General features: G+C 39.6%; 1 protein-coding gene across 1 annotated transcript in view; it reads left to right on the top strand.

Moving 5' to 3' along the window:
* LOC101846766 (protein LTV1 homolog) overlaps positions 1–20,335 on the top strand; it is a 29,191-nt gene extending 8,856 nt beyond the window's left edge. Inside the window, exons 2-11 of the mRNA XM_005107801.3 lie at positions 643–759; positions 1,210–1,350; positions 3,962–4,025; positions 5,720–5,900; positions 7,016–7,205; positions 7,839–7,981; positions 11,722–11,861; positions 13,546–13,604; positions 15,809–16,000; positions 19,943–20,335. Of these exons, the coding sequence (XP_005107858.1) occupies positions 643–759; positions 1,210–1,350; positions 3,962–4,025; positions 5,720–5,900; positions 7,016–7,205; positions 7,839–7,981; positions 11,722–11,861; positions 13,546–13,604; positions 15,809–16,000; positions 19,943–20,056 (1,341 nt within the window). The 3' untranslated portion in view covers positions 20,057–20,335. The remainder of the gene's footprint in view (positions 1–642; positions 760–1,209; positions 1,351–3,961; positions 4,026–5,719; positions 5,901–7,015; positions 7,206–7,838; positions 7,982–11,721; positions 11,862–13,545; positions 13,605–15,808; positions 16,001–19,942) is intronic.
* The last annotated feature ends 3,232 nt before the right edge of the window (positions 20,336–23,567 follow it).

Genomic DNA, 23,567 nt, shown 5'->3' with positions numbered 1-23,567 from the left:
TAAATTTGAAAGCACCCCAGCCACCACGTCATCGTCATATTTTTGTCTTAGGTTATAATTCTCTTTTAATGCTCCCTTTTCTATCTTAAGATTTACTCATCGATGTGAATTTCTAGGTAGGCCTATAATATGAAAGGAGGAGGCTCACCATTCAATATAATAGCAATCATGATTCAGCGATTAAGTGATTTTTTATTGTTAGTGAGACAGCCTACATGACATAATCAGTGGCGATCCTAACCTAAACAATTGCTGCCATGTTTTATGGTTGCACCCTACTGATGAATGTTAAAGAAGAAATTATTATTATAGTATTTTTGTGGTAAATTTGCAATTATAATATATTGAATTGGATCCGTTTGTCTTACAGAGAGTGAGAGCAATCAGTGATTTTCTCATCGTTTTTAAGCATGATTTGAATAAATTTGATCACCAAAAATCACTGCAAATTAACCCAAATATGAGAAAATAGTTGGAAAGCCCTCTCAAAATTCCCCATTTTTATGCCAAAATTCTAATGTTTTGAGGGCCAAATTCATCCTACAAATGAGGCAAAACCAACCCTGCCAGATGTAAAATATAGAGATAGGAGAGCTACTTTTGCTTGCAAATTATTTTAATGAAATTTTTATTGTTTTACAGCCGAAGCCTGTCAGGAAAAAGAAGCATTTCATCCGCAAGAAAGAATCTACGACCTATCGCCTTATCCCTGGTTATGTTGATGACGAGGATGAAGGAACGAAGCCTTGTGGTGAAGAGGTATGCTTTTGTCACCATTTTGTGTTGCCTTGTTGTATAGCTCTGGTTAATGTTGCAAGGAAATAAGTGATTGTGGTGCACAGTTAATAAATCTGGCAGGTATATATTTTGTTTTTAATAACATTTTCTGCCATAGTTCTTATTCCTTTTGTGTAGAAAAGAGTTGCAATGTTTGTTGTACAATTGATTCAATATGCACCATTGTATGACATGAAGAAGTTTTAACAGCTTTAACAATTATCGTTGTGTAAGGTCATAGATGTTGACTCTTATAAAATAACATTCTGCTGTCGCTGTCATTGTATTCTTTTAGATATATATATCAGTTTCTGATGAAAATCTTATTTTACATATTTTTTTCTTCTTCTTCTGTTTCGTTTTACTTTTATTTATTTTTGTTTGTATTTGCATTGTGTGTGTCTTTCATTAAAAAAAAAATGCTTTCACCAGCTGGAGAAGAGAAAAGAAGAGCAAAGGGAGTTTGGAATATTCTATGACGATGAGTACAACTACATGAAACATCTGAGATCTGTCAATGAGCAGGCCACTCTAGTCAGTACAGAAAGCTACCACATTGATCCTGAGGATGAGGTTGGTGTTATGTGCTTTTTAAAGAATTCGTCAGTCTTTTTTTTTACTTACTATTCGGTCATGAATACATTCAGACTTCTTAGATGATGTGGTCTGTCTTAGTAACAGTTTTTTCCCCCCAGGTGGTTATGTATATATGAACCATTTTCCAAATGTTTTGTAGAGTATATAATTTGCTATGAAATAATGTGAGGCAGCGTGAAATCAGACGCTCATCAAAATAATCAAAATGAAGAAACTTGCATTTCCCCGCAATTTGTGAATTTTTGTTTTTTTACTCAACACCTTTCATGTCCAGTAAAGAACACATTTCTGTGTGAATTTTACTTAAAAGCGTTAATTAAAGGCCCAAAAAATGTCAATGTTCAATTTCCACGGCCGGACTCTGAGCTAAGGAAAAACTATAAACTTTGGCGTCAATTTTCTCACTAAGCTTACATCTGAAACCAGGTGACCCCCACCTCCTTCAAAGACCCATATATCTCGACTTGTATCCAAGATAAATGTGAAACTTCATTGTGAAATCAGGCGCTCGTCAAAATAATAAAAGTCGAAAGAATTGGCATTTTTCCGCCTGTTTGGAAATTTTACCAATTTTTTTGTTTTAATTGCTCAACACCTTTTATGTCCATATAAAAACATATTCATGTGTACATTTTACTGAAACTCGTTGATAAGAGGCACAAAAAAATAATTTCCAAGGACTCTCTAGCTTTGGAAGTCACTAAACTTTGGTAGCAATTTTCTCGCTAATTTTACCTCTGAAACCATGCAACCCCCACCTCCTTCAATCACAAATATCTCGACTTTTATTCAAGATAGATGGCTATTTCTTCATGGAAAGCAATATAAATAAGCAGGTTTTAAGATTGTACCAATAACTCCGTATGCCCAAAAATTGACAAGTGCCTGATTCCACCGTTTTGTGACTCAAACGGATATTTTTCTCATCGAAAGCAAAACAAATGAACAAGCTTTAAGCAGATACCAATAACTCCACATGCCCAAAAATGGACGAGTGCCTGATTGCACCTCATCGTGACACATATAAGACATATAAGAAAACAAGGAGAATATTTCTTTGAAGCAGTTTGTTTTGTGAAATTTATTTATTACCATATAATGACATATTCCTACAGACAGCTTGTGAAACTGGCCCAAACCCCTTGGGGGGGGGGGGGGGGTGCTACTGACTGAAGTGTCTTTAGGCAATTCCCAAAGGGGGGGACATTAACATCTCGAGTTCTTATCAGGGCTTCCAGTCTTCCGCAATTTTGCGAATTCCCGCAAATTAGCAGAATTCCGCAAATGGAAAATTTCCGTGAAAAGTCGTGAAAAAAAAAAGCGAAATAAAAAATTTCTGTTATTGCCAATGCCAATAGTCAACAATAGCCAACCCTTACCGGAAGTGCTCTTTTATTTGAAAGTGTAGACTGTCTTTCACTTTCACTTTCTAAAGCTCAAGAAGCAGAGCACCAGCTCTGTAAACAATAGAAAGAAATGACGATTGTGGTTCAATAGATCTTGGGCCTGCCAAGAAAAGAAAACTCTGAAGAGAGCTTGATGTTTTTTTTACCAGACTTGTTTATTTGTAAGTATTGTTGTGGATTTAAGTTGAATATAAGCTGTCAAGTTATTTAGATCTAGAATCTAGATCAAGTCAAGCTGTTATACTATTATTATAAGGATTCTACACCTTATGATGATTATGGTGCTAACCAACACAAGCAGAAAAAAGTTGAACATTGTAGATTTAGTTGTGGATGTACAGTATCTGTACCAGGGAGAAATCATGGCTTTGGATTTGGAAATATATGGATTAACACAAGCAGAAAATTATGTAGGCCTATGCAAGGTATGTTTTTTTTCTCACTTATTTTCTTGTTAAGTTTAGGCTTGAATAGCCAGAAATGGCATAATTAGACTTTGTGCTGAGGTGAGCAAAGTAAGTCTGATTCCCTCTAAGGGCTTGTCTGTTGACATCCACCCCTTGGCGCTCATATGGCCTTATGCAGTTGCGAGTACCCTTAAAACCTCTACTAAAACATACAAGCTGGCCCAAAGATAATGATGACAGGGAGAGCTTCTTAGCTGTCCATGCCCCATAAGGGGCCAAAGTTGGAAGAAGAAAAAAACAAAACAACTGTGCACACACACACAAGACTGAGCAACATATGTACAGATCATGACAGATGTTTTAAACTAGCACAATCACCAAAATGCCAGTGTGGAGAGGCGGACCAAACTATTGAACACATCCTTCAGCACTGCAAGACACACAGGGCCCTGAGACAGGAAACTTGGCCAACCCCACTGACGCTACAAGAGAAGCTATATGGGCCGACAGATAAACTGAATAGGACGGCCCAATTTATGAAAGGTACCAGACTTCAAGTGTGATGCGATCGAGAAGAAGAAGAACTGTGCACAAATTTTAACTGTTCAGCCTCCACCCACATGCCTTTTCTTTTTCCTCACGTGTCCCCTCAACTGAGCATGCACCAATGATAGCACAGTGAGAGTGCATGTGAATGCAAATACAAAATGTCATAAAAATGACAAATTTGATAGCCTAGTCTTGATTCTCTTTTTCCATTTTTTTCCTTCACAGGTCAGATCACATGCTTCCATGCCTTTTCCTTTCAAAGAATTTTTTTCTACGGATGAAACTGAAGGTATGCTGTTATATTTCTAAATTTATTCCTTAGGGGTGCATTTAGTGTAAATTATAATTTGTGTTGTACATCTAAACAGTTAGTTTCAGTTCACCCCACATCTACCACCCACATGGAGATTCAGTGGAGACTCAGGATCAAAGAAGGGAGAAAGAAGCCCCATAAGTTTTTTATTCTTTAACCCTGTCCGTACGCCCTGGGGTCATTTTGTACCCCCGGGGTTGTATTCTTCGCATTTTAGAGTACTTCTAGTATGAAAATCTCTTTTAAACTTTCAGTATTTCTCAAAAAATCATTTTGACATACTGCTACGCCAAGCGCATGGATCGGATTAACGAGTAAATTTCCTCTTTGGAAGATGGTGGCACAGAGTTCCCCAGGTCGTATGGATACGATAGTAAAACACGACGTATGGATAGGGTTAAAGTGAACCAAACACTTTATTTTGTCTTTCACTTGGAACAAATATCAGCATTAGCTACATAGTTTAGACTAATCTCACAGGTTTGTAGTGTCAGTTTAGTTTTAGTAAGAGTTTTACGGCACTCGCAACTGCATACGGTCATATGAGCGCCATTGTAGTGTCATCAAGAAAAAACCCCCATCTCTTTCAAAACTTAACTACTTGTGATTATAATAATATAAACGGAAATTGGAAAGGGGTGCAGAAGTAAGACTAACTTTTACCTTGAACGTGGCATTGTAAACTGATGTAACAATGGACCTTCTCATAACATCATTGATCTCATCTAAGATGGTCACACCTTGCTTTATTTGACTTTGCTTTACCCGAAACCTGGATTAAGCATGATTTAGCTACTGATCATACTACTGATTGAGTGCAGGACCAATTCAATTTTCTTTTGGCACAGAAATATAACCTTTAGGTATAAAAGTGTTATCTATTTATTTTTATTGTCATATAATTGACGAAATAAATGGTTCAAGCCACTGAGTGAAGCCTTGATGAGAATTAGCTTGATTAGGATAGATCTAAGATATATAGTCTTGTTTTTTTATTAGAATCATCTGTTGTGTATTCTACTTGCGAACAGTCCAAGAACACCAACATCATTAAACATTAATAAATGAAGCAACTTCTCGGGTTGTGTTCCAGAGTTTAATATAAGACTTAAACTTTACATGATTGTGACTTGTGCTGCCGTAGGCTAGACATCTTTGTTGTTTATGCTATAGGTGTGTTGCTCTTTTCTTGCTCTCAACGATACCGATATATACTTACCATTACAGTACTCGTAATGGAATACTGAAAGTGGGTACTTATAATGTTACATTGTCAATGATAATTGGCTGTGATGCTAGTTCTCTGTAATTCCTGATTTTAAAGTCTTTTAACTCCATCATGAATGTATCTGTCGTCTTTGTGTTTGGTTGTGTATATAGATGGAGAAATCGGTTATAATTGTTTTATTTTTTAAAAGTTTAAAATAAAAAGATTTTAAACTTGCTTTTTTTAGTGGGTGGTTGGCGGGTGCTCTGATGTGGTTTGCTCTTTCTTTCCTATAAAAAATCTATCATCTCTAACTCCCCTCTTTCTTTTTTGTTTTTATTACTCTCTTGTAACACCTCTAATCTTCAGCACTTATATGACTTTATTTTGTTGCAGGTGCCGTAAAACTTACTAAAACTTATAAAAACCCATAAACTTGCTTTTTCTTTTGTGCAATTTCCAGAGGAAAAGATTGACCCAGAAATATTGGCAGCTCTTGAGGAGGCTCCAGTTGTTGCTATAGATGGTGACGATGTCGACGTGGATGAAGGTGGCGCGGGTTTTCTCGATGATGATTTTATTGTCAAAGCAGGAGGAATGGCCCCACAGGAGAGAGAGACTGGTGGAGACGGCGAGTTTGACATGTAAGCTCGTTTTGTTCACAATGACAAAATAGTTGTTTACTCGTGGGTGGTTGGTGGGTGCTCTGGTGTGGTTTGCTCCTTCTTTCCTATCAAACATCTTATCGTCCTTTTCTCCCCTCCTTCTTTTTTTGTGTTTGTTACTGTCTTGTAGCACCCCTAATCTTTGGCACTTATATGACCTTATTCTGTTGCAAGTGTCGTAAAATACTTACTAAAACTAAAGTTGTTTACTCTAAAAAAAAATTTAAGCTGTCTTATTGAACTCATGAGGAGTGGGTGGTTGGCGGATGGTCTGGTGTGGTTTTACTCAGTTTTTACATTGAACAACTATCATCCTAAGTTCTCCTTTTTTGTGTTTGTTACTCTGTTTCCTCCGAGCTAACGGCGAGCTTTGGCACTTATATGACCTTATTGTCTTGCAAGTACTGTAAAACTCTTACTACTAAACTAAAAGATTATTAGGGTGGTTTCTGGAAATGGATGTTTTTAAGTTATTTGAAATTTTACATTGTGGCATATTTTTAATATATCTGGTATCCATCTGTACTTCAACATTTTGTTGGCTAAGTTCTGTGTAGTTGCTGTTGAATACACGCACAATTTACACCCTCAAGTAAACCCATGAGCTGTGGGTGGTTGGCGAGTGCCCTGGTGTGGTTTGCTTCTTCTTTCCTATCAAACATCTGTCGTCTTATCTCCCCTTTTTCTTTTTTTATGTTTGTTACTGTCTTGGAACACCTCTAATCTTCTGGCGCTCATATAACCTTATGCAGTTTCGAGGGCTGTAAGACCTCTACTGTAAGACTTCTACTAAAAATATACTAAAAACCCCATGAACTTTGACTGCCATTGACAGAATGTTCGCTTGTAAGCTTGAGATATTTTTGCCTCAGGGCAATTTTGTTCAAAGTGTACTCTATAGTTAATCAAAAGCACTTTGGACATACAACTTCTGAGGTCATGATATGGTGTTATTATTTTCAGTGTGTCCATCGAATATGACAAGTTCTTCTCTTTGCCGTGGAAACTCAAAACATTTGTTAACCATTTTTGTTAGTTGTTATCTTTTATAGCAGGGTTGGACTAAAATGTACTTTTTTTTTTTTTCATTTCAGGGATGACAGAGAATTTGATTTTGATGATGAAGATGAAGAGGAGGAGGATGATGATAATGAAGATGTTGATTCTGAGTTTTCGGACAGAGTTAGTGACATAAGTCTAGAAGATGATGACAGACTCGGGACCCGGAAACGACAAGGAAGAGGGACTGAACAAGATGACATCATAGAGGCTCAGACAGCCTTGGTAAGGAGTTCCTGGCTCATCTGATTTCCCTCTTCTATGGTCTTGTATCGTGTATGGTATTTGTTTTACTGTCTCCACTTTCAACACAGAAAGGTATTCAAGAGGCACAGGATCTCTGAGTGGTTGGTGGGTGCTCTGATGTGGTTTGCTTCTTCTTTCCTATCAAACATTATCGTCCTTATCTCCCTTTCTTCTTTTTTATGTTTGTTTCTCTCTTGTAACACCTCTAATCTTCTGGCGCTCATATCACCTTATGCAGTTGCGAGCTCCGTAAAACCTCTACTAAAACTAAGACCCAGTTGCTGAAGTTATGCTATGTCTATGACCATACTGTATAAAGAACAGTGCGTACTGACTTCAGCAAAATTATGAATATCTCTATGATTGTATTTGTGGTTCATGAAACAAGACTTTGCTATGTTGAGGATAAGAAAGAAGTAACAGGCAGGTTTACCGTACCAATAATTTGAAACCTGAAAAAAAGGAAAGATTTTTTTTTAAAAAGAGAAAGATTTTACTTCAATAGGCATCTGACTGTGACGACATAACTTTTTGTCATTTATGTGATGCTAAGATGTGTCCTAATTTTCTGCAAATTGACAGTGGACCTCTTTCTAATTTTTTTACCCTTAGATTCTGAGGAACTTTGAGGAAGGCATTGGTTTCCGTTGCTCTGCACAGAATCTGTCAGATGATGAACAAGAAATGCCTACAGCAGAGGATTATGAACGTTTAAAACACATCATAGGGCAGGATGAACTCAAGCCGAAAGTCACGTAAGTGTTGATGAAGAGCGATGCCGGGCTGTTGTGTAGCAATATTCTCCCATAGCCTGCAGAATGCACTCCTGGCAAGAGGGGAGATCTTTTTATTGGCAAGACAGATCTTTTTACTGACAAGACACTGACTTTACTTTACTTTACTTTTCCGATCCAGCGGCCATTTGGGTTCTAGCCCTTCGGTCTGTCGATATGGCAAAGAATTGACAGGTTTTAATCAGCTGTGCTTTGTCGCTGTATAGAGTGTTTCCGATGTCTGGGGAGGCAGGTAGGTAAGTGCTACGCAGGTCACAAAGTGCAGGGCAGTTAAAGAGGTGGTGGGGTACTGTTTCATCCTGGCAGTCGCACAACGGGCAGTCGGGTGGGGTATCCTTGCGGATCCTATTAAGGTAGGAGTTTAGTGGTATGTGTTGTGTTCGCAGGCGAAATATTGTGACTTGTTCTCTTCTACTCAGGGAATTTATTGCATCTTTAGAGTTGGGGGCTGTCATGTGTGCAAATACAGTTCTTCCAGTTTTGCCCATTGCCCATCCATTCAGCCACTGTTCCCTGGTGTTGCATTTGATGATGTTCTTGGCTGTCTGTTGTGATACTGGGTTGTGTGGTTGTGTTTGTGATGCTCCCTTCTTGGCAAGGGTGTCTGCTCTGTCGTTTCCTGGGATGTTGCTGTGGCCAGGTATCCACTGTAGTGTCAGGTCGACGGCATAGGTCTGTAGGAAGGTGTTGATTGTTTGAGCCACAGATAGGCAGGCTGGGCTTTCGAGATTCATGTTTTCCAGAGCTTGGAGTACTGACTTTCCGTCTGTGAAGATAATAGTGTTCTTGATTTTGTTTGGATATGTTATGAAAATGTTGGTCAGGTGGAGGATTGCTACTTCAATGGCGATGGCCTCAGCCTCGTAATTTGTGCAAGAAGTACCACATGCGTCAAATAGCTCTTCACATGTTTTGTCAGGATGTTCAATTCTTACCCCAAAGCCTGCGTTTATAGTTCCCTTGAAGGCTGACCCGTCTGTATAAATATGAATTGAATCACTAGGGTAGGAGTCAATTGTCTTCAGAGCTGTTGTCTTCAGTTCTACTGGGTCACATTCCTTTTTCACTGTCTCTTTTATGAGGGAGGTTTTGATGTTGGCGTTCTTGATGTTAGTGTTTGGGGGGAGTTCTGGTCTTAAAGGTTTCAGCATTTCTCTGTTACATGGAAGATGGTGTTTTTCTGCTAGTTCAGTGGCTGTGTCAAGTATTGATCTTTCATGAATCCGTTTCTTTGGTCGTCTCTGTTCAATTATTTTCCTGTTTGGGTGGTTTTTCTCCAGTCTTTTGTAGCGCTCACTCATCTCTACTACTGCTGCCTCTCTCCGCAAGTCCAGGGGTTCCAGGTTCGTGTAGATTTCACAAGCTGCAGTTGGAGTGGATCTCAAAGCTCCGGAGATAAATCGTACAGCTTGGTTTTGAATTTTGTCAAGAGACCTCTGAGTTGGTTTCACTGACAAGACGGGAGATCTTTTCACTGACAAGACAGGAGATCTTTTCACTGACAAGACAAAGCTAGACATGAGATTGAGATCTTTTGACTGACAAGATGGGAGATCTTTTTCCTGACAAGACAGATCTTTTCACTGACAAGACAGGAGATCTTTTCACTGACAAAACAGGAGATCTTTTCACCAAAGCTTATGCTCCCAGGGTGTAGATCTTTTTCTTAGCTTTCCTATTTGATTATTTTTACCCCCCGGGTGATGTTACTGACTGAAGTGTCTTTAAGCCATTCCCAAAGGGTAGACATTAACTGTGTTCTTATGCACAGTAGAATTGTAATTGTAAATGGGCTGATTCATCAATGTCATGCTCATAACTGCCTGAACTGCAACAGGGAACTGCTGCTTTTTCTTTCCTAATCCTTACTATCATCATTTTCCCTCTACTTCTTTTGTATGTTTGTCACACTCTTGTGACCTGCTATTTCCGGGTGCCTTGATAGTCGAAGAAAACTTTGTGCTGTAGAAGCTAGAGAGGTGAGCAGAGTAAGCCTGATTCCCTGTATGGACTTCTTGGTTGACATCCACCCCTTGGCGCTCATATATGACCTTATGCAGTTGCGAGCGCCTTAAAACCTCTTCGAAAACTTAATTATTGGAAGTGTTAAAGGCTCCCATGGACACGACTCTAATGTGCTTATCAGGGCTCAACTGTGCTGACTGTGACCCAGATTCCTTTGAGACAGGTGAACATACTCAATAAAATGATTTTTGGGTTTTGGGATCAAAGTCAGTTCGGGGGTTCTCGTGGCCTAGAGGTTAGGGTGTTGGCCTCTCATTCAAATGTCCCGGGTTTGAATCCGGGTAGCGACTGAAAAATTTTCTTCTCTAAAATTGTCTCCTTTCACCTCCTTTCCTGCTTTATAGCAATGTTCTGTCGTCTGCTTTCGTCTCCTCTTTCTGCCCCCACCCCCTCATCTCCTTTGCCCCTTCCTCTGGGCTCTTGATTCTTTCTGCAGCCTTTCTATTGCTACTTCTTCGCTTCTTCTTACTGCTATCTTTCAGCCACACCCCTGATCGTCTGGTAGGAAAGATCTACACCTAGCCTTCTCGGACAAGGGTGAAAAATCTCGGAGGGCCCGTGTGCAAGTTGCATACGTTAAAGATCCCTTGGTGGTCTAAAATCGACAAGAGTAGGCTTCGGCCGCCACCCGGGCAAAATTCAAAATTTCCTACCAACTGAAAATATTAGGTGTGTCCCGCGCGCTCATATGACCTTATGCAGTTGCGAGCGCCGTAAAACACTTTACAAATACAAAAAATAAAGTCAGTTCTGCTTGCAATGGTTAAGAACCTGAATGGTTACACCAGTCATGTAAGTTTTTTTGTCTGAAAGAAGAAGGGAATTATTGTTAAGAAAAACCCAAAACCCTTAATATTCATTTTGTGAGTTAGGTACTTGATGTTCTTTGTGTACATAAATAAGTTAATCAAAGGCTTGTGTCTCTAGTGGCATCAGTAAGCTCCTAATAAAAAAGCCATTTCTCAAAATACTTTGACTTTGATTGCTAAAGGGGATTTTGTGACCTCAATTGATGGTGGTGTAGTAATCTAAGGCCACTTATTTTGTAGCACAACCATATGAATTTCTAAACATTATATATATCGAGATATTTCTTTTTGTCTGGTGTATGTAGCATATTATTTCTGCTGTGGTGTCCTTTTCTTTCATGTAATCATATGGTGGTGCATTGAAACAGGTTCTAAATATTTTTATCCTGGCCAGAGGTTTGTCAGTTAAAAAAAAAAAGATTAACAAAGAATTCCTCTCCTGCTTCATTATTGCTGTATGTGACTTTCATTTATATGTCTCAGGTCCGGATGGAGTCCGGAACAGCTGATAACAGGCAGTTTTTGAGCTGGATCTAGTCATGCTCATTGGCCCAAATGCAAATTGATTTATATGTTTTGAAAAGAGATCATGTGCCACAGAAGCATTGGTCAACTTTTACATTTGATTTCTTAGGCAAGAGTTTTAAAGTAATTTTCCACTTTGATGTGCCTGCCCTTTTTTAAAAAGAATTTTTGCGAGTCTAATGTATATCCCCCCCCCCCCCCCCCTTACGGTCTTAAGACTATATATTGAAAGAATAATTTCAATTTAAAAAAATATTCCATTTTGTGTCTGTACTGCACATCTACTACCTATTTAACCCGTAAGAATAATGTTGTTTTGTATGTTCTTTTTTTTTTCTTCAGATCATGGGCTGAGGTTTTAGATGATAAAAGTGAAAAGCCTAAAATCGACTCCTCGAAATATCTGTATGAGGATGAAGACGAGTATGAGTGGAAAGAGGTCCCTCCCAGCAAGCCCAAGTATGACTGTGTCAGCATTCTCAGTGAGTCAACTTAGTATTAAGAATATTCTTTTTTTTTCTTTTTTCCTTGAAAGTGTTAAAACTGAAAATATGGAAAGATGCTTTGCAGACTTTAAAAAAGAAAATTTTGTGCTACCACAGTTGTTCTTTTATATGTTTGTAATAACTTACTACCCGTCACACCATCTGGCAAAGAGGGCAGCAACAAAGGATCTCCAGCTCTGTCTGTTTTGGGCCATCTTGGTCAACGTCCCCCTCGAATGGTTCCAGGACTTCATTTCAGACTCTGCTGTGCGTCTCCAGGTCACTTTGGGTCTGCCCCATTTGTTTGCAATACCATTTGGGTTTTTTTCTGTGGGAGAAAAAAAAAAAATAAGGAAAAGTATGAGTTGACCATAGCACATTGATCATAGCACATTGCCCTTTAACCGCCCTCACGATCCAGGCTGAGTGACATCCCAGCAGATGGTTGGAGACACACAATCAGACCTTTGGAATTGAACTCATGTCTTCTGCGTGAAAGAATAGCCTTACCATTACCCTGTAGATGTCGGTATAATTTTTCAGAAGAGTGTCCCAGATTATTTTGGTGTAATTTAGCCACCATTCTACCATAAACAAAGACTTAAAATTGAAAAGATTTCCCCCCCCCTCCTTCCAATAGATCAATTTTGCATTGAAAGAACACCAACCTTTTGTCTTACAATATAGTTATTGACTATTGACCGTTTCATAGTTCTTTCGGAATTCTGTGTGTTACGACGTGGTGGAATCAGGCGCTCGTCAATTTTTGTGCATGTGAAGTTATTGGTGTCATCATAAAGCTTGTTCATTTATTTTGCTTTGGATTTAAAAAAATACTCATTTATCATGAGCAGTAGTGAAGATATTTGTGATTGAAAGAGGTAAGTTCACTTGCCTTCAGTGGTAAAAATAGCGAGAAAATGACTGCCAAAGTTTGGTAACTTTAAGAGCTAAAGAGTCCTTTAAAAGGGAAAAATTACATATTTTGAGCTTTTAATCAACATTTTTCAATATAATTCACATGGAAATGTGGTTCTTATTTGGACATAAAAGGGTTGAACAAAAAAACAAAAATTTGATTAAAACTGTGTGAAACAGGTGAGAAAATGCCTGTTTCTCCTATTTTATTTTTTGACGAGCGCCTGATTTCACCATGCTGCCTCACATTATATTAGTAATGGTAAGATTCAGCTGTGTTTATTAGAGCTTGTTTTGTCTGTTATCTTTTGTTTTGAAGTGCTCCGATGAATGATGGGTGCAGTAGTATGACAACCAACACCCCCCCCCAAAGTGTTGTTATTGTACTAACCTCTGTTCTCTCTTTTCAAAATGTGGACATTATCCCAGGTGGTTGGCGGGTGCTTTGGTGTGGTTTGCTCCTTCCTTCCTTCCCATAAAAAAATCTATCATCTCTATCTCCCCTCCTTTTTTATGTTTGTTACTCTCTTGTAACGCCTCTAATCTTCGGCACTTATATGACCTTATTGTGTTGCAAGTGCCGTAAAACTCTTTATAAAAAAAAGAACATTATTGTGATAACTCACTAGTTCCGGCTTATTTCTGCTTACAGAATTTGAAAAAGTTATCCTTTTCCTCTGGACTTTGTTTTGCAATTTTGACATAGGTCTGAGATTCAATTCATAGCTGATTCGTTTCAATCTTTTTCTACTTTTTTCTTTAGGTTTGAGGTCTAATACAAAGAACCTGCCCACAGACTTAATTCCTCCTCTGAAGGCCAAGGTAAGTGGACCAAAAGAAAAAGTGAATTGTTCTTCAGTGAGCACGAGTGGTTGGCGGGTACTCTGGTGTGGTTTGCTACTTCTTGCCTATCAAACATCTATCTTCCTTATCTCTCCTCCTTTTTTGTGTTTGTTACTCTCTTGTAACACTTCTATTCTTCGGCACTTATATATGACCTTATTGTGTTGCAAGTGCCGTAGAACTCTTACTAAAACTAAAAAGTTCTTCAGTGAGCCATTATGTATCTTATTTAACTCTTTTGACTACCAAGGCATTTTCCGCGCTGTGACCAAGGCATTTCTTAGTCTTAGAATTTCAGAAGTACCCCTGTTCTTCTTTTGTGTCTGATGGGCATAATTCCATCTGGAAGTCAGACATGTTACATACCAAAATGAAGGTAATTGAATGTAGAATATTTTTAATCTAATTAAAAAATTGAAAAAAATCATAAATCCAAACAAACATGGGAGGTAAGTGAACACAAGGTGAAAAAAATAAAAAAATAAAAAAAATATTTTCAACTTACATTTCTCACAGTGTATAGCAGCTAAATCCAATTACTTCATGACTTGGTCATACTGAAGTATATCCAATTGTCTCTAAGTGGGCCAAGTTTCATGCACAATGGTCAAGTATATACAAAGTTGTCGCACTTTTGGTGAAATCACTCACAATGAAAAAAAGAGAAAAAAACGATTCACACAAGCCCCTCTTTTCGAATATTCATTCTCATTGCTGTCGCTGCTGTCCGACTCGGGTCTAACTTCATCACCTCCTACATCACTATCGGAAAGTACTGACAGTTCCCCATCAAACTTTTTCAGGGCTTTTGAAGCAGAAAAACGTTGTGACGGGGGGGGGGACCTGATGGGTTATCCAGCCATTTTTCCGTTGCTATGCGTGTAAACTAATTCAAGCAACACAGGGTGGGTAAAAAAAACATGAAAAAATGCCAAAAAAACAGCAGAATAAAACACAAAAGGGGCCAAATTCCTTCACTGGTTGACTGATGTACGGTAAGCAGAGCAGTTAAAAACATGAAACGAAAAGGTTGAGTCAAATTGTGGAAGGGAAAGGGAAAGAAAAGTGCGAGCCGATAATTCGGCTCTTGGCCACGAACTAGGAAGTTATGGAGCCGATAGATCGGCCCATGGTAGTCAAAGAGTTAAATACGCATGAATGTTTACGTTCTTTTATGAATGGATAAAATAAGTTTAATTTTAGAAGCTAAACTGGGAATTGAATCCATGATGTTTATTGGTTTGCAAAGACGTCTGCGCACTAAGAAGAGCTCAATGCAGTGAAGGATGCACTTTAGGTCAGTTGCTTCCCCCCCCCCGTGCGAATAGACGATAACAGATGTGATTAGGATTGATTATTTTTGTATTACAAGCGGAAATGGAAAAGGCATGGACATCATGGAAACAGCTAGAAAAGGATGTACATGACAGACTTTGCTGGAGAAATGCTGTTGATGGCCTATGCTCCACTGGGAATTAAAAAGAGAGAGAGAGAGAGAGAGAGAGAGAGTTGTAAAACAATACAGAAACGACAGAAGGAAAGAAAAATGTAAAACAGAGAGAGAGAGAGAGAGATTTTTGTATTAAGTCTTCTCCTGTAGCTGCCACAATTGTCAGTATGAGTGGTGTGGTCTGTAAAGTGACACTGGAGACTTGTCGATATGTGTTCAGGCAAGCAATACTGTTTTTTTATCAAGATCTAGACTCTATAAAGAGTTAAAAAGGGAGATGTGGAGAATGGCTTTGAAACCGCGTCAATTTCTGCTGGAGAGAATAGAGATAAAAAGAAAATTACAATCTACTCGACTTACAATGCTTCTTGTGACCCGCTATTTCCGGGGTACCTTGATAGTCGAAGCAGACCTTGTGCTGTTGTAGCTAGAGAGGTGAGCAGAGTAAGCCCCTGATTCCCTGCAAGGACTTCTCTGTTGACATCCACCCCTTGGCGCTCATATGACCTCATGCAGTTGCGAGCGTCGTAAAGCCTCTACTAAAACTAAACCTCCTTTTTTTGTGTGTTTGTTACTCTTTTGTAACACCTCTAATCTTCGGCACTTGCATGGCCTAATTGTGTTTCAGGTGCTGTAAAACTCTTACTAACCCTCCTCCCCTCGGGGGGGGGGGGGGGAAGTCACACCGCCACTGTGAGTACAGTGACTTTGACACACGTGTGTGTTTCCCCAGACCAAGAAGAAGCAGCTCCAACAGTCGGACGGTGAGTCCACCACGTCAGCAGCACCCGGTCTCAGCCTGAGACAGCTGGAGGAGGAGATGAGAGAGAGCCGCCGGGCTGACAAAGCCAGCACCTTCCGACCGGAGGACGAGACGGCCGAGGAGAAACGCGCCAGGAAAAAAGCCGTCAAGGATGAGCGGAAGGTTTGTCGTGTGTGTTGTTAATGTTTTATTTTTCAAAGGTTTTTTTTTTTTTTTGTGTGTTTATTTTGTAGTAGCTTTTTGTTGTGTCTGTTCAATGAACTGAACTTGGTTAATCTGAAATCAGTGGGTGGTTGGTGGGTGCTATTGTGTGGTTTGCTTCTTCTTTCCTATCAGACATCTATCATCTCTACTCTATCTCCCCTCCTTCTTTTTTGTGTTTGTTATCAGATGTTTTTTTAGGGGTACTTTTTTTATTATTGGAGCTGAGTTGTCCTTTAGGTTTTCTCTCTTGTTGGCAGGATGCTCGTTTGAGAGACTAGAAAACTGATTTTGAATCTCTTGACAATATTGATCTCTTTTTTGTTACACAGTTGATTTTTTAAACTAGTTTCAATTAAGGTGAGTTGTGTGGCAAGTAGAATGTACTTTCTTAGGTGTTTTTGGGAGTTGAGTTTTAGATGATTTCTCTCCCTGTGATAGGTTACAGTTGTTTGGTGGGTGGTTGGCGGGTGCTCTGGTGTGGTTTGCTCCTTCTTTCCTTTAAAAAATCTATTATCTCTATCTCTCCCCCTCCTTTTTTTTTTGTTTGTTACTCTCTTGTAACACCTCTAATCTTTGGCACCTATATGACCTTATTGTGTTGCAAGTGCCGCAGAACTCTTACTAAAACTAAAACTGAACTGGGTTTTTTTTATGTGAATTAATTTTTGCCCCCATAAACACAATTTAGATCGTTTAGAAGGCAGGTTGCAACTCAACCATCAAGGCCTAACCCTTACTGAGAAGACTACACACAGCGGATAAAATACCGTCCAGATCGCTCGTTTAGTTTTTCTGCCCTGGTTCCTCCCCGACCATCCTCACCACCCAGCCTGCCCTGCGGACAGCTCAGCCCGTAGTCATAAATCACTTGTCAGAGGGGTTAATTGGGGTGACCGCAGCAACTCCTCCTGTGCCGGAGCAGCAGTAAATATGTCGTTTTAGTGCGAATTGAAAGCCTCCTAACTCTGAAACTGTAAATGCTACAAAGCCGATTGAGATTTCATTGTAACGTGCTATGTTTGACCTGTAAGCCGGTATAACTTGTTTTCTTGCAAGTTCGATTATCAGTTTTACAAGGGATTTAAGTAAGTCTGTGATTTTCAAACTGGCAATACTCAGAACTTTTTTAGTTTGGATTTAGATATTTAAACAGAAATTCACGTATCAAGTGTGAAAACAATTTTCATTCAAATGTGCAAGTTTCAAGTGCACTAAGTTATTCTGTGATTTTCTGTGATTTAAAAAACCCCCAAACCAACCCACCACTGTGAACGTTCTTCCTTGCTGTTTTTAGTTTTCTTGCCTCTACTACATCTGATTTTTGTTGTCATTTTGAACAATATTTTCGTCATGGAGTGCCACACTCAACGTGATCATATGGAACGCCTCCATGAATTGTGTAGGACATGTGGTGAGAGGTGTTTGACCAAAAAAAAACGTCAAAGGAGGAAGGCGTACAAATTTGTTGACTTTATCAATGATATTCTTTTAGTGTTTGGCATGTCGGTGAGAGAAGACAAGGAAGAAGATTTTTCCAAACACATTTGCTTCTCCTGTGTCAGTAGGGTACGACAAGCAAAAGCAAATGGATGTGTTGGTACGGTTCAGAAAGCACGACAATTGATGCACGACAGCAAACATCTCTGGGTGAGGTACAACACTACGACAACGGTTGCTGAATGCCCAATTTGTGAACGTTACAATCAGACCGGATTGGGTAGCAGAAATGTAGGAAAGAACATGGCACAACAATCCTCACAGACACCAGGAGCAACAGAGACAGCAACATCATCCCAAGATCCACTCATACAAGATATTAATTCGACATCATCATACACGCAGATTGAGAAAGAGACAGATAATAGTGTACACAAACATCAAGATCAGAGCACTGCATCAGAACAATTGCGGGAAACAACTGGAGCAACAGAGACAACATCATCATCTAACGATTTACACATTAATTGCACATGGAAAGCCAATCACTTTAGAGAGAATACCACTTATTCAGTCCTGAATCACACGATATATGTCTTTATACAGAAACATATTTGGCAAAGAAAAGGTCATCCCCAAACAACACATCCTTGAGAAACACTGCGTTCCTTGGATACAAAAATATGGATTTGGAATGGCCTTCCATGGTGAACAAGGGGGTGAGCTCATTCATGCAACCGTGGCCAAGCTGGAAAGACGAGTAGCAGCCATAAAAGATAAAGAAAAACACATCCGAACAATCATGCAGTCACAACACATCCAAACCCACCCTGAGCTACTGTCGTGTGCACCACCCATCAAAAGGCGAAAGCGTACAGCGGAAAAATGAGACAATTCCTCCAGTCAAACAATATTGTGTTCTTTTTGTATGTTGTGTTTAGGTTGTGTTTTCATAAGTGTATCGGCAGGAAAGATCTGTTCTGTAGTTACATGTATTGTGGATATCGCCATGAAAGATCAAGGTCGCAAAGCAAGAGTATTGCAAAAATCAACTTCAAACCTGAATAATTACGGATCCAGAAGCTTCTTGCATATGCCCCTTTGTGGGTACAAATTTCATTATGTTCTCAGTCCTGTGTGCAAATTTGATTGAATTTGTTGGGGGCAATCACATTTAAGTTGTTTATAATTGATTAACCGTGACACATTTATCAAATTAAGCCCCCTTTTTGAGAACTTCACAGCTTTTAAGTGTTATGTACCATGGTTTTCCGATTTCTTAATTTTTTTCCTTAATATGTTGAATATTTACGTGGTCTTTATTAAAATGGTCATCTTACGTTAGCTTTGGCTCACTGTGTCGGTAAACTTTGCAAAAAAAAAAAACAAGAGCGCTGCCGGTGTTCGGCTGATAAGGGAAATCCCCGGCGGCGCAGGTAAATGACCCCGTGACCTGGGGAAGTGCGGGCTTGCTTGCCTCGTGCCAGCCGAAACTAAATGGGCACTCCAAACCCGCCATGTACAATGTCCCAGCAGAAAGCCTGAGATACTCGCTAAAAATTCTACCCACACTGGAATCAAACTTGAGTTTTCTGGGTGTGAAGGCGAAGCTCTGTGTATCATAGACACAGACAGCTTCTTCTTTCCAATCAAACAACTATCGTCCTTATCTCCTTATCTTCTTTTTTATGTTTGTTACTCTAATCTTCTGGCGCTCATGTTACCTTGTGCAGTTGCGAGCGCCGTAAAACCTCTATTAAAACTAAACTAAGCTCAGACAGCTGTTGATGTATGTAATGCTGAGGTCTCCAGTACTTGCATGTTACGGCGGCTCTTCTTGAAGGTTGTGACTGCAGGAAGGGAAATAATACTGGCTCTCCTCGCCTGATGCTTGCACAGACTTGTCATTCATCCCGATTTAGTCGGGACATTCCGATTTTTCCCCCCAAATTTCAAGCATCTTGATTTTTTACGTCTGTCCCATTTTTTTGCTCTGTCTGATGCGCCGGATTAAAAAAAACAAACTTACTCTGCCTTCTTATATTTATAGTTACCCCTGGAAATTTAAATCCCCTTGAGATCCTGATTTTTAGATTTCATAGAGTGACAGGTCTGCTGCATGCACAACCAATTTAGGAGATTTTTTAACAGTTCGTTTTTGCTCCCAAGAATTTTGACTTGACCAAATTTGTTTTCATTTACAAGTTTGATGACTTTTGCTCATTTGATTTTTAAAAAAAAGAGTGGGTGGTTGGCGGGTTCTCTGCTGTAGTTTGCTTCTTCTTTTCTATCAAACATCTATCGTCCTTATCTCTCCACCTTCTTTTTTATGTTTGAAACTCTTGTAACACCTCTAATCTTCGGCACTTATATGACCTTATTATGTTGCAAGTGCTGTGAAATGTTTTCTAAAACTAAAACTAAATTTAAAAAAAATTGTTTTCCCTTCCTTTTCCTCTGCAGGAAAGAAGACAAGAGAAGAAAGCAAACAAAATGGTGTTCTCCCAGGAAAAGAGCAAGATGAAAGTGGAGTCTGCGGCTCTGTCGAAAGCTGTGAAAAGTATCAAACTGACATGAGTGACTGACAAGTGGAACGTGTGTGTCTGTGTTTGTGTGTGTGTGTTGTAGATGATCGACTGAATTAACGACAATGGGTTCAGGTAAAGCCTTTTGGCAAGAAGGTTTAACAAGAAAACATCTCTAAAAAGCAACTTTTACGGGGTTTTAAAAAAAATCCACGGTTACCATGGTAACGCCACGGCAGCCATATTGAAAATAAACTGCTTTCATAAATCTTGAAAGGCTTTTTTATTTATTGACCAAATTTATTCAAATTTGGTACATTGATAGATATACTCAAAACAAAAATTTTATACAAGGTTTTTAAATATCTTGAATAGGAAAAAAGTTATAGATGGATAACTGACGTACCCCTTCACACCTCTGAATTTCGTTACATAGTAACCCATAACCATAGTATAATTGTACCTATTACATTTTCCTTTTGTATAAAGTTTGGTTATGATGTGGCAGATTTCACGGTGAGGACCCACAAGTTTCCCACTTTCCCAACTTTTTCAGGATTTGAATTTTTTCAGAAGGTTATGTACCCATTTTGTATCTATGGAAAGGTCTTTCAAAGAGGAATTAAATAATGTTAGTTAGAGAGACAACAAAGGCTTCTGAAAAAAGTTATTTAATAAAATGTAACCTTACCTTGGTGCAAACAATACACAACACTGCATTTGGCCCAGTCTGAGTGGTGAAAACTTTCGTCAGCCACACGTCGTAAAGCTGGGGAGTGTACTTCTTTCACTGACCAGTGGTGGCGCAAGTGTGGCAGTGGAGACTCAGAACATGGCTGTCGATTACTAGCCCGGTCAGTATGTCGATGACGCAGTCAATATACTGACGGGGAACTTGTGGCCACGCGTCCACCAGGAGCTAGGCCCACAGAGATAAGGCCTGATACCCATAAGTAGGTCAATTTGCTTGTGGGCTGACACACTACAATACGGACGAGGCTCAGGGCTAATTGGGCCGCGAGGCGAGAGAGGGGAGAAAACATGACCACACGATGAGCCCCCCGCCCCCTCCTCCCTCCAAATACCCCTCTGCGTGTGTATCATGTTCATTATTCCTTCATGTTATTCGTTGTTTGTTTGCTGATATGTTCTTATAATAATAGTATAATTAATAATAAGATCAATCATTGAAATAGTGAATACACATCTAGAATTTTAATGTGAACTCAAGGGGTGAGAGAGAGAAGACGAATTTTTAAAAATATGTTTTTTAAATTTGATTATATATATATAAAGAGAAAGAAGGGGGCAGAGAGAGAGAGAGAGAGAGAGAAGACGATAAGGGAAATGGGGAACATAAAAAACATTTTAAAAATAAAAATAAAATAAAAATAATATGACAATGAAGAGATAAGATGGAGAAGGAGGAAGGGAAAGAGAAGAACATGGCAAGAACTTTCGCCATCAACAACAACGGTGACTAAAGCAGCCATGTCAACAACAGCAACACCAACATTAACAGTAGCAAAAACTATTTCGATACTCACAGGTCTAATTTGATTTTGAAGAAAGCTTTGCCACTTTCCTTTTTGTACAATTTCCATTGTCCGATGTGTGGTGGAGAGCAAACCGCTTGAGGAGGATATTTGAAATTCGTCTTAGTGAGGCTTTTGACAATGTCAGCTCGATGTGAAATAGTGATGTAAAATCACTGAAAATGTTGATTAGTCGTGTCCTGCAAGATGGGACTAAAGATTTCTTGCAGAAGGCGTAACAATGCGCTGTCAGTTTATAGAGTTCCTCAGAAGGATATGAGAGACCTCCGCGGTCCATCGCCTCAGTATACCTCCTAAGTTCTTGAGGAAGACAGGTAGGGTCTGCCTTTAGGCTGTCCTCTTTTGATGCTATGTAACCACCAATATGGAAAATAGAAATTTTCTCGTCGGAAGATAGGGTGTCTACTTCTTCTGACAAGTCATCCAGAAGGAGTATTTCTGCATCAGTCAACTTTGTTTGACAGAGGTTACATACATGTGTTGAGTCATAGGTGATGACAGAATCGGACTCAACTTCCAGCATTAGTCGCGCACGGTCAATGCCATGTGTGTGGGCCACCTCAGCTACACTAATGTAATAATTGCATCCAGAAGCTAATCTGAAGTGACTGAAGTGTTTTTCAATGTCGTCTTGTTGAAAAAATCCAAGCGCGACGTACTGATGTTGAAAACAGGACGTGGTCTGAAGAAGGTAGTCACATACCTCAATAAGACACTTGCATGTCCACTGGAGTGCTTTGGCAGTGTCCATAGTGAGAGCTTGCATTCTTGGTGTGGAGGTGGGTTCCATGTGCCTTGCTCTCTCTGCCCAGTCCTTTAGAATGTGCAGCTGATGAGCATCGATAGAGTCGACTACTGCTCTGTCAGGATCACGGTGGCGGATGCTTTGAAACGGTGTTTTGCTGTTGAAGGCTTTCCATAGCCTGAGCACCTCATCAATAAAAGCAGCAGTGTCTTTAGAGGAATCTGGACTGACAGATGATGTTTTGAGAGCAGCACTGGTTTTCTCTGAAAATTCCTGAAGAGCCAGAGACACCTTTTGCTTTTCAATGTTGCTGGGTTGGATGGATGCTCTTGTAAGGCTGGATAGCTTTAGCATTGTTGCGTTTTCATGCTCATGCAGTGTCACGAGATCAGACCACTGGGCACTTTTTGTCTGGTTAGCACACAGAAAATTCAACGACTTTCTTTGGCTGGTCTACTGAATAGCCAAACAGACATCCCCCTCTGTATGAAATTGATGCCTTCACATAAACCTCATCGACAATGAGCACGCATCCTCTGCTCCTTTCATCCAGGGCACTGAAGACAGATGTAAACAAAGTAGTGTCCTGAAGATTTTTTGCGGTGCTCGTGATCTTTCGAAGAGTTGAAGATACTGTCTCAGTATGTCATACAGGGCTCGACTTTTGGCGTACCATGAGAGGGCTAGAGCCAAATCTTGAACTGAGTATATCCGTGTATTCTTGGGTCTATTGTAGAGGGAGACAGATGTACTCAAAAACTCAAGTTTTTTGTCAGTCGTGCTATCAAAAGCTATGATGAATCGCAAAAGTTCATCCAACTCACTCCAGCATTTAACTTCTTTGATATTAGGATGGGATATCAGTTTCAACTTGTAGTATGTCTCGTACTGGAGGGAGAGCCTACAATCATTTTTTGTTTCTATTTTAAAGTAAACACTATATGCAGGTACCGGCCCTTCTCTTGATCGGCGGCTAAAAGCAACAATTGTATTGCCTTCAGTTACACACAGTCCAAATTCTTTTATTCTCTCCTGAAACTGTTGTTGGAATGAATCCTCTTTTAATCTGTCCATTTCCCTGAATTGTTCCATTTGGTCAATGTCTGTGTTTCTCGCTTCACTGAGAGATTTTTTGGTGGGACGGGGTGTTGATGGAAATGGTGTCGGAACACAGGAACTTGGAACATTTGGAAAAATGGATGGAGGGACCATAGGAACCATCCATCTTCCACGACGTTCCATAGAGGGATATCTGGCGGCCA

This window comes from Aplysia californica, unplaced genomic scaffold (assembly GCF_000002075.1).
Source record: "Aplysia californica isolate F4 #8 unplaced genomic scaffold, AplCal3.0 scaffold00632, whole genome shotgun sequence".
Lineage (NCBI taxonomy): Eukaryota > Metazoa > Mollusca > Gastropoda > Aplysiida > Aplysiidae > Aplysia > Aplysia californica.
The sequence above is the reverse complement of the archived record's forward strand: the minus strand, read 5'-3'. Positions and strand labels throughout refer to the sequence as shown.